This window comes from Pongo abelii, chromosome 2 (genome assembly GCF_028885655.2).
Source record: "Pongo abelii isolate AG06213 chromosome 2, NHGRI_mPonAbe1-v2.0_pri, whole genome shotgun sequence".
Taxonomy (NCBI): domain Eukaryota; kingdom Metazoa; phylum Chordata; class Mammalia; order Primates; family Hominidae; genus Pongo; species Pongo abelii.
In genome coordinates, this window is record NC_085928.1 from 17,014,366 (window position 1) to 17,026,573 (window position 12,208).

The 12,208-nt window shown below is 38.7% G+C and overlaps 1 protein-coding gene across 4 annotated transcripts in view; it reads right to left on the minus strand.

Moving 5' to 3' along the window:
• The window catches only part of STXBP5L (syntaxin binding protein 5L), a 491,711-nt gene that overhangs the window by 325,586 nt on the left and 153,917 nt on the right, over positions 1–12,208 (minus strand). For 3 of the 4 annotated variants that reach the window (XM_024244879.3, XM_024244878.3, XM_054551430.2), the window contains one exon: positions 11,643–11,743. In XM_024244879.3, the coding sequence (XP_024100647.3) occupies positions 11,643–11,743 (101 nt within the window). Of the gene's footprint in view, positions 1–8,251; positions 8,484–11,642; positions 11,744–12,208 lie in introns of those variants that run through there. The other variant, XM_054551429.2, reaches the window with a different exon arrangement.

Genomic DNA, 12,208 nt, shown 5'->3' on the forward strand with positions numbered 1-12,208 from the left:
CTGCATCGCTCACACTGGGAGCTGTAGACCGGAGCTGTTCCTATTCGGCCATCTTGGCTCCAGCCCCCCTTCTTTATAATATATTATAAAGACCTTGCTAATTTGCTTAAAGGTCTTGCCAATTTGTTTAACAAAAAAAATGATATTCTCTCCATATATGATATATGTAAAAATATATGATTTTCTATTTGGCTTATGTACATATAAGAAAGAAAATTATGTTACATATTATATTTGCTTATATATGTACATAATGAACGTCTATAAAGAAACAATAAATTAATTACACTGTTTAGCTCTACTGAGGGGAAGTAAGTAAGTGTCCAGGGGACAGGAATAGAAGAAAGATCCTTTATTGTATATACTGTTGTACCTTTTGAATGTCAAACCCAGTAAATAAATTAGTTATGCAACACTTTGAAAAGAATCAAAGCCAGTTCAAATTGCCTTTATAAAATAATATTTTAAATGTGGGTTATAAATTGGGTCTGCAAAAGCCAATTCAGATGGATCCAGTTTGCCAGAGATTTCATAAATTATGGAGTTTTCAACAAAATATTGCTTCCTTCCAGTTTAGCTAATATTTTTCAGAAATTCTCTGATAATAAGTAGCAGAACACTAGAGTAAGAAAAACTAAATATACATAATAAGTACAGATAATTTAAGGGTCTGTATATCATAGCCTACATTTGAATTTCACTCAAAAGCCATATAAAACAACTCTATGCTTTCTCCAGTATTACGTAAATTTATGATTGTGATAGCAAGGACTGCTATGCCTAAAATATGAATGTTTTAGTTTATTCATTACTCAGATCATGCATTACAAAAATCAAGACATTTTTTCTTCCTTATTTAGGTTTAAAATTGTATTTGTAAGAAGTCCAAGGATCATCCACCAGAAATAGAATATATAATCCTTACCAGATGCAACGGTTCATACTTGTAATCCTAATACTTTGTAAGGCCAACGCAGGAGGGTAGCTTGAGCCCAGTAGTTCAAGTCTAGCCTAGGTAACACAGTGAGACCCCAGGTGAAGCACAATGGCTCATGCCTCTAATCCCAGCACTTTGGGAGGCTAAGATGGGAGGATTGCTTGAGCCCAGGAATTTGAAACCAGCCTGGGCAACATGAAGAGACTCTGTCTCTACAAAAAAAAAAAAAAAAAAAAAAAAAAAAATTAAAAATTAGCCAGGTATCATAGTGCACACCTATAGTCCAGCTAATCAGGAGGCTAAGATGGGAGGATTGCCTGAGCCCAGGAATTTGAAACCAGCCTGGGCAACATGAAGAGAATCTGTCTCTACAAAAAAAAAAAAAAAAGAAAATTAACATTAGCCAGGCATCATAGTGCACACCTCAGGAAGCTAAGGTGGGAGGATTACTGGAGCCCAGGAATTCAAGGTTGTAGTGAGCCGTGCTCATGCTACTGTACTCCAGTTTAGGTGACAGAGTGAGACCATGTCTCAAAAAAAGCATAGTAAGAAACCATCTCTACTTTAAAAAAAAAATAGCTGGGCATGGTAGCACATGCCCATAGTCCCAGCACTTAAGGAGGCTGAGGCGGGAGGATTGCTTGAGCCCAGGAGTTTGAGGCTGCAGTGAGCTATGATCACACCATTCCTCTCCAGCCTGGGAGACAGAGCAGGACCCTGTCTCCAATAATAATACTCCAATAATAGTAATAGTAATAATGAAAGCCTATTACTTAACAATCGAAGGCTGGTTTCTGCCTTCAAAAATTGTAAGACTAAAGACTGTAGGTGCCCTAATAAAATAAGCTAAAATTTATAGTATAAATTCTACAAACTGAAACACATTTAGCATAAACATAAGAGTACTTGGAAAATTTACAGAATTAAATGACTAATATCAGATGTTTTGGAGACTGTCCCAAAAGATGCTTGGTTAAATTCTCCTATATGACCTGAACCTCCCATTCACCATACTTTGATAGATAATTTTATCTCCTCCAATAAGTTATGATCATAATGAATATTCTCATATTACATGACAATATGTATGTATCTTTCTTAAGAGATAAATATCAGATTTATCTTCAATGTAAGCATTAAAACATTTTCAAAGTTCCTGTGATTGAAACTTAAATCTGTCAGCTTGCTCTTTTATGTTTCTACCAATTAATCTAACCCAGTTGATAATAAAATTACAATTGGAAATCATCACCACTAATCAATTCTTCCTCCCAAAAAGGCCATAAAAGGGGCCAGAACATTTCCTTCAACATTCCAATTGTGAGGGGAAATAAAAACACTCTGTCCATCCAAATAAAAGTATACAGTCAGATCTACTCGAAGTATTAGAAGAAAAATCTTACCAGCAGAGAGAAAGATAAAATCAATATGGTAATCTATATAGGTAATATTTTACTGGTAAAGAAAAAGAAACAGTATAACAACTCTTTTTTTTATTTTATTATTATTATACTTTAAGTTTTCGGGTACATGTGCACAATGGGCAGGTTTGTTACAAATGTGTACATGTGCCATGTTGGTGTGCTGCACCCATTAATTCGTCATTTAGCATTAGGTATATCTCCTAATGCTATTCCTCCCCACTCCCCCGACCCCACAAGAGTCCCCGGAGTGTGATGTTCCCCTTCCTGTGTCCATGTGTTCTCATTGTTCAATTCCCGCCTAAGTGAGAACACGCGGTGTTTGTTTTTTTGTCCTTGTGATAGTTTGCTGAGATTGATGGTTTCCAGTTTCGTCCATGTCCCTACAAAGGACATGAACTCTTCATTTTTTATGGCTGCATAGTAATCCAAGGTGTATATATGCCACATTTTCTTAATCCAGTCCATTGTTGTTGGACATTTGGCTTGCTTCCAAGTCTTTGCTATTGTGAATAGTGCCACCATAAACATACGTGTGCATGTGTCTTTATAGCAGCATGATTTATAATCATTTGGGTATATACCCAGTAATGGGATGGCTGGGTCAAATGGTATTTCTAGTTCTAGATCCCTGAGGAATCGCCACACTGACTTCCACAAGGGTTGAACTAGTTTACAGCCCCACCAACAGTGTAAAAGTGTTCCTATTTCTCCACATCCTCTCCAGCACCTGTTGTTTCCTGACTTTTTAATGATTGCCATTCTAACTGGTGTGAGATGATATCTCATTGTGGTTTTGATTTGCATTTCTCTGATGGCCAGTGATGATGAGCACTTTTTCATGTGTCTTTTGGCTGCAAAAATGTCTTCTTTTGAGAAGTGTCTGTTCACATCCTTTGCCCACTTTTTGATGGGGTTGTTTGTTTTTTTCTTGTAAATTTGTTTGAGTTCATTGTAGATTCTGGATATTAGCCCTTTGTCAGATGATTAGGTTGCAAAAATTTTCTCCCATTTTGTAGGCTGCCTGTTCACTCTGATGGTAGTTTCTTTTGCTGTGCAGAAGCTCTTTAGTTTAATTAGATCCCATTTGTCAATTTTGGCTTTTGTTGCCATTGCTTTTGGTGTTTTAGACATGAAGTCCTTGCCCATGCCTATGCCCTGAATGGTATTGCCTAGGTTTTCTTCTAGGGTTTTTACGGTTTTAGGTCTAACATGTAAGTCTTTAATCCATCTTGAATTAATTTTTGTATAAGGTGTAAGGAAGGGATCCAGTTTCAGCTTTCTACATATGGCTAGCCAGTTTTCCCAGCACCATTTATTAAATAGGGAATCCTTTCCCCATTGCTTGTTTTTCTCAGGTTTGTCAAAGATCAGATGGTTGTAGATATGCGGCATTATTTCTGAGGGCTCTGTTCTGTTCCATTGATCTATGTCTCTGTTTTGGTACCAGTACCATGCTGTTTTGGTTACTGTAGCCTTGTAGTATAGTTTGAAGTCAGGTAGCGTGATGCCTCAGCCTTTGTTCTTTTGGCTTAGGATTGACTTGGAGATGTGGGCTCTTTTTTGGTTCCATATGAACTTTGAAGTAGTTTTTTCCAATTCTGTGAAGAAAGTCATTGGTAGCTTGATGGGGATGTCATTGAATCTGTCAATTATCTTGGGCAGTATGGCCATTTTCACGATATTGATTCTTCCTACCGATGAGCATGGAATGTTCTTCCATTTCTTTGTATCCTCTTTTATTTTATTGAGTAGTGGTTTGTAGTTCTCCTTGAAAAGGTCCTTCATATCACTTGTAAGTTGGATTCCTAGGTATTTTATTTTCTTTGAAGCAATTGTGAATGGGAGTTCACTCATGATTTGGCTCTCTGTCTGTTATTGGTGTATAAGAATGCTTGTGATTTTTGTACATTGATTTTGTATCCTGAGACTTTGCTGAAGTTGCTTATCAGCTTAGGGAGATTTTGGGCTGAGACAATGGGGCTTTCTAGATATACAACCATGTCATCTGCAAACAGGGACAATTTGACTTCCTCTTTTCCTAATTGAATACCCTTTACTTCCTTCTCCTGCCTGATTGTCCTGGCCAGAACTTCCAACACTATGTAGAATAGGAGTGGTGAGAGAGGGCATCCCTGTCTTATGCCAGTTTTCGAAGGGAATGCGTCCAGTTTTTTCCCATCCAGTATGATATTGGCTGTGGGTTTGTCATAGATAGCTCTTATTATTTTGAGATATGTCCGATCAATACCTAATTTATTGAGAGTTTTTAGCATGAAGTGTTGTTGAATTTTGTCAAAGGGCTTTTCTGCATCTATTGAGATAATCATGTGGTTTTTGTCTTTGGTTCTGTTTATATGCTGGATTACATTTATTGATTTGTGTATGTTGAACCAGCCTTGCATCCCAGGGATGAAGCCCACTTGATCATGGTGGATAAGCTTTTTGATGTGCTGCTGGATTTGGTTTGCCAGTATTTTATTGAGGATTTTGCATCAATGTTCATCAAGGATATTGGTCTAAAATTCTCTTTTTTGGTTGTGTCTCTGCCAGGCTTTGGTATCAGGATGATGCTGGCCTCATAAAATGAGTTAGGGAGGATTCCCTCTTTTTCTACTGATTGGAATAGTTTCAGAAGGAATGGTACCAGTTCCTCCTTGTACCTCTGGTAGAATTCGGCCGTGAATCCATCTGGTCTTGGACTTTTTTTGGTTGGTAAACTATTGATTATTGCCACAATTTCAGAGCCCGTTATTGGTCTATTCAGAGATTCAACTTCTTCCTGGTTTAGTCTTGGGAGGGTGTATGTGTCCAGGAATTTATCCATTTCTTCTAGATTTTCTAGTTTATTTGCGTAGAGGTGTTTGTAGTATTCTCTGATGGTAGTTTGTATTTCTGTGGGATCGGTGGTGATATCCTCTTTATCATTTTTTATTGCATCTATTTGATTCTTCTCTCTTTTCTTCTTTATTAGTCTTGCTAGTGGTCTATCAATTTTGTTGGTCTTCTCAAAAAACCAGCTCCTAGATTCATTAATTTTTTGAAGGTTTTTTTGTGTCTCTATTTCCTTCAGTTCTGCTCTGATTTTAGTTATTTCTTGCCTTCTGCTAGCTTTTGAATGTGTTTGCTCTTGCTTTTCTAGTTCTTTTCATTGTGATGTTAGGGTGTCAACTTTGGATATTTCCTGCTTTCTCTTGTGGGCATTTAGTGCTATAAATTTCCCTCTACACACTGTTTTGAATGTATCCGAGAGATTCTTGTATGTTGTGTCTTTGTTCTCGCTGGTTTCAAAGAACATCTTTATTTCTGCCTTTATTTCGTTATGTACCCAGTAGTCATTCAGGAGCAGGTTGTTCAGTTTCCATGTAGTTGAGTGGTTTTGAGCGAGTTTCTTAGTCCTGGTTCTAGTTTGATTGCACTGTGGTCTGAAAGACCATTTGTTACAATTTCTGTTCTTTTATATTTGCTGAGGCGTGCTTTACTTCCAACTATGTGGTCCATTTTGGAAGAGGTTTGGTGTGGTGCTGAAAAAAATGTATATTCTGTTGATTTGGGGTGGAGAGTTCTGTAGATGTCTGTTAGGGCCACTTGGTGCAGAGCTGAGTTCAATTCCTGGGTATCCTTGTTAACTTTCTGTCTCGTTAATCTATCTAATGTTGACAGTGGGGTGTTAAAGTCTCCCATTATTATTGTTTGGGAGTCTAAGTCTCTTTGTAGGTCACTAAGGACTTGCTTTATGAATCTGGGTGCTCCTGTATTGGGTGCATATATATTTAGGATAGTTAGCTCTTCTTGTTGAATTGATCCCTTTACCATTATGTAATGGCCTTCTTTGTCTCTTTTGATCTTTGTTGGTTTAAAGTCTGTTTTATCAGAGACTAGGATTGCAACCCCTGCCTTTTTTTGTTTTCCATTTGCTGGGTAGATCTTCCTCCATCCCTTTATTTTGAGCCTATGTGTGTCTCTGTATGTGAGATGGGTTTCCTGAATACAGCACACTGATGGGTCTTGACTCTTTATCCAATTTGCCAGTCTGTGTCTCTTAAGTGGAGCATTTAGCCCATTTACATTTAAAGTTAATATTGTTATGTCTGTATTTGGTCCTGTCATTATGATGTTAGCTGGTTATTTTGCTCGTTAGTTGATGCAGATTCTTCCTAGCCTTGATGGTCTTTACATTTTTGGCATGTTTTTGCAGTGGCTGGTACTGGTTACTCCTTTCCATGTTTAGTGCTTCCTTCAGGAGCTCTTTTAGGGCAGGCCTGGTGGTGACAAAATCTCTCAGCATTTGCTTGTCTGTAAAGTATTTTATTTCTCCTTCATTTATGAAGCTTAGTTTGGCTGGATATGAAATTCTGTTTTGAAAATTCTTTTCTTTAAGAATGTTGAATATTGGCCCCCACTCTCTTCTGAACAACTCTTTACTTATCTTAAAATTTTTCTATATCCTCAAAATTTCTGCTACATTACTTATTTTAAACTAAAATAACCAAAATTAGGACTAAAGAAATAAGACCTATCTAGTTTCAACAAATGTCTAAAATATAAATTCCTTTCCTGATAAAAAAAAAAAAAAGACTAAGTTTAGAGATTTGGGGTGAGATAGCTGACTAGAAGTGGGTAATGAGCACCACTCTCATGGACAGAAGAAACAGTGGTGAATGGACACTAGCTCTTCAACCAGAACATCCAGGTGGAAACATGGGGATTTATTAGGGAAACAGCATCACCCACAGTGAACAGAGAAGAGCAAGACAGGACAATTGCCCACCCAGAAGTGGCACGGAGCCAGGGGAGTCTTCGCATCACAGGGAACAGTGAGTGAGTGAGAGTCCCCAGGGGTTCACACTTCTGTCATGGACCTTTGCATCCTTGGACTCAGGATTAGGAGATTTCTCATGATCCCCGCAACCAGGGCTTCCAGACAAACATGCAAAGAGTTATGTGGAGTCTGGGCAGAGCCATCACTCAGGTACTCACAGACTCCCAGGAGTATTGGATCCCCAGGCAACTCAACACCAGCAGATGCAGCTCTAGTAATGGAGGAGGCCAGGCTCCCTCACATGTCCCCAGGAAAGGGGCTGAATCCATGCAGCTGAAGAGTAACCAGGCCCAGTAGGCCTTATCCTGCAAGGTGCTACAGGCCTCATCTCTGTAGCACCTTGCAGGATAAGACCCACGGGCCTGGGACACTAGTAAGACCACCACAGCCCTACCAGAATTCTCGGATCAGGAGCAGCTCTGTGCTTTTCTGGGACAAGCTCCTAGAGGGAGAAGCAGACCACATCCACAACCCTCCCTCCTGTTTGCCCTCAGGCTGGGGAGTGTATGCAGTGATTGGGGCAATCATAGATACCCAGTACAAGGCAGCCACCTTAAGGCAAAGTAGCCAGATTGTTTTCCACAGGAGCCCCCACCCCTGCTACTTCTCACTGAGCAAGGCCTCCTGACCTAGAACCTCAACCACCACAAACTGGGCTCTTAGGCCACTACCAGCTCTCCACTTCCCTAGGACAGAGCTCTCAGTGGGAGAGGCAGGCCACCATGTTTGTTGCCCTACAACCTTCCCCACTGATACTCTCAAGATCAGGAGGGTACACAGTGATTAGGGACTACCATGAACCCCTAGAACAGTGCAACCACCTTACAGAAAAGCAGCAGACTGTTTTCTACATGAGTGCCCAACCCTGCTATGCTTCTCTGGGCAGTGTCTCCCTACCAGGGTCTCTAGCCACCCCCTACCTAGGCTCTCAGGCTAGTAGCAGCTCTGTGCTTTTCTGGGACAGAGCTCAAAGAAGGAGCAAGCAGGCCACCATTTTTGTTGCCCTGCAGTCCTTGCTCCTGTTGCCCTCGGGATTGAGAGGAAGTATAGTGGTTGGGGACCGATACAAACCTCTAGCACAACACAGCCACTTTATGGAAAAGCAGCCAGACTTGTCCACATGCCTCCACAACTCTTCACTGGGCAATGCCTCTTGACCTGGGCTCCCAGCATCTGCAGTCCCAGCTACTCAAGAGGCTGAGGTAGGAGAATCACTTGAACCAGGGAGGCGGAGGTTGCAGTGAGCCAAGATTGTGCCACTGCACTCTAGCCTGGGCAATAGAGCGAGACTCCGTCTTAAAAAAAAAAAAACACTCAAACTGATGTGATAGAGTGGAAAACACACTACAAGAATTTCATAATGTAATTGCAAGTATTAACAGAAGAATAGACCAAGTTCAGGAAAGAATCTGAGAGCTCAACGACTGGTTCTCTGAACTAACTCAGTCAGAGAAAGAAAATGAACAAAACGCTCAAAAATAAAGGATTATGTAAAGAGACAAAATCTACAATTCATTAGTATCCCTGAAAGAGATAAGGAGAGAGCAAGCAACTTGGAAAATATATTTCAGAATATCACCCATGAAAATGTCCCCAGCCTCACTAGAGAGGCCAAAATAAAAATTCAGGAAATGCAGAGAACCAACGTGAGACACTACACAAAAAGACCATGGCCAAGACACATAATTAGATTCTCCAAGGCTGAAATAAAAGGGAAAAAGTGAAAGGCAGCTGGAGAGAAGGGGCAAGTCACCTACAAAGGAAACCCCATCAGGCTAACAGAGGACCTTTCAATAGAAACCTTACAAGCCAGAAGAAATTGGGAGTCTATATTCAGCCTTATTAAATAAAACAATTTCCAAGCAAGAATTTCATATCCAGCCAAACTAAGCTTCATAAACCTAGGAGAAATTAGATCCTTTCCAGATAAGCAAATGCTAAGGGAATTTATGACCACCAGACCTGCCTTACAAGAGGTCCTGAAAGGAGTGCTAAATATGGAAAGCAAAGACTGTTATAAGCTACTATAAAAACACACTTAGGTACACAAACTGTTGACCCTATAAAGCAACCACACAAACAAGTCTGCACAATAGCCAGCTAGAAACATGATGAAAGGATCAAATCCACACACATAAATATTAAACTTGAATGTAAATTGGCTAAATGCTCCAATTAAAAGGCACAGAGTGGCAAGCTGTATAAAGGAGCAGGACTGAATGGTATGCTGTCTTCAAGAGACCCATCTCCCATGTAATGACACCCATAGGCTCAGCGTAAAGGGATAGAGGAAAATCTACCAAGCAAATGGCAGTCAGAAAAAAGCAGGGGTTGCTATTTCAGACAAAACATACTTTAAGCTAACAAAGATCAAAAAAGACAAGGAAGGACATTACATAATGGTAAAGGGTTCAATTCAACAAGAATGCTTAACTATCCTAAATATATATGCACCCAACACAGGAGCACCCAGATTCATAAAGCGAATTCTTACAGACCTACAAAGAGACTTAGATTCCCACACAATAATAGTGGGAGACTTCTACATCCTACTGACAGTTTTTAGATAGACCATCCAGTCAGAAAATTAACAAAGATTTTCAGGATCTAAACTTAACACTTGACCAAATGGAACTATTAGACATCTACAAAATGCCCTACCCAAAAGGAACAGAATATACCGTCTTCTCATCTGCACATAGCACATACTCTAAAATCAACCACACAACTGGACATAAAACAATCCTCAGAAAATCTAAAAAAAATGAAACCATACCAACCACACTCTCAGGCCATAATGCAATAAAAATAAAAATAAATACTAAGAAAATCACTCAAAACCATACAATTGGATGGAAATTAAACAACCTGGTCCTGAATGACTTTTGGGTAAACAATGAAATTATGGCAGACATCAAGAAATTCTCTGGAACTACTGAGAACCAAGAAAACATACCAGAATCTCTAGGACACAGCTAAAGTAGTTCTAAGAGGAAAGTTTATAGTGCTAAAGGTCCACATCAAAAATTCATAAAATCTCAAATTAGCAACCTAACATTACACCTAGAGGAACTAGAGAAACAATACAAAACAAACCCAAAGCTAGCAAAAGACAAGAAATAACTAAAATCAGAGCTGAAATGAAGGAAACTAAGAGGCAAAAAAAACAAACAAAAGATCAATGAGTATAAGAGTTGGTTTTTTGACATAAGAAATATGATAGACCACTAGCCAGGCTAATAAAAAGAAAAAGAGAGAAGATCCAAATAAACAATCATAAATGCCAAAAAAGGCATTACCACCAACCCCACAGAAATATAAAAAACCCTCAGAGATTGCTATGAACACCTCTATGCACATAGACTAGAAAACCTAAAATAAATGAATACATTCCTGGAAACATACAAACTCCCAAGATTGAGCCAGGGAGAAATTGAATCCCTGGACAGACCAATAAAGAGTTCCAAAATTAAATCACTAATAAAAAGCCTACCAACCATAAAGGACCCAGGACAAGAATGATTCACAGCCAAATTCCATCAGATGCATAAAGAATAGCTTGTACCATTCTAACTGAAACTACTCCAAAAAATTGAGGAGGAGGAACTCCTCTCCAACTGATTCTATGAGGCCAGCTTCATCCTGATACCAAAACCTGGTAGAAATACAACAAAAAAATCTTCAGGCCAATATCCTTGATGAACACAGATGTAAAAATTCTCAACAAAATGCTAGCAAACTGAGTCCTGCAGCACGTGAAAAAGCTAATCAACCACACTCAAGCAGGCTTTATCCCGGGATGCAAGGTTGGTTCAATAATCACAATAAATAAATGCGATCTACTACATAAACAGAACTGAAAACAAAAACCACATGACTATCTCAATAGATGCAGAAAAGACCTCTGGTACAATTCAATGTCCTTCATGTTAAAAACCCTCAACAAACTAGACATTAAAGGAACATATTTCAAAATAACAAGAGCCATCTATGACAAACTCACAGCCAACATCATACTGAATGGGCGAAAGCTGGAAGCATTCCCCTTGAAAACCAAAACAAGACAAGGATGCCATCTCTCACCATTCCTAGTCAACATAGACTGGAAGTCCTAGGCAGAGCAATAATGCAAGAGAAAGAAATAAAAGGCCTGTAAATATTAATAGGAAGAAAAGAAGTTGAACTATCTCTCTTTGAAGATAATATGAGTCTACACATAGAAAACCCCATAATCTCAGCCCAAAAACTCCTTAAGCTAATAAACATTGCATTAGTAGGTGACTGGATCTATATCTATTATGCATTTTCTACAAAAAAGAAACCACTATGAAAGTAAGCATGAATATTAAATTATTTCTAGCTGTTGAGATTATGAGGAAAAAAGCCTGTCAAGTTAACAAGAACTTGCTCAGGAAATAATTTTGTTGTACGTTAAGAAATCGTTTAATTCATAGATTCTTACCGTTCCCGTTTAAATTTAAGAGAATGGAGAATGGCTGGCCTTTTTTGTCTAAGGTTCCACAAATGAAGTGTATCATCTGAACTTGCACTGACCAAGGCACCCTAGAACAAAAAGAAGATAAAGTAAGTGTGTGGTTTACTTAATTTAGGGTTTTTATGAAGCACAAACAAGCTAATTTACTCAATTTTTACTACCTGAAGAGTTACTTGTGTTAACTCAGAAATATAAGGAAGGATAGGTGCATAAACTTCAATCAGGAAGGGTAAGAATGCTGAAAGTAGAAGAGGCAACTGACCCACTGCATTTCAACGGTCAGGGAGACTAGCTTAAGGAATATTTATTTACCAACAGAGAGGATTAATTATTATAGCATTGTTATGACCATTAAAGGTTTTTCTTTGGGAAAAAATAGTTTAGGGATGGTTTTTGTTTCTACTATTTACACATATACTATATAGCCTTACAGAGAAGAAAATATTCAATGCAGTCTTACAAAATTGAATACAGGTCATATAAAAATTCTCCTTTGCAAGAATTTTCTGTATATTTGGAAAGTGTATATTCTT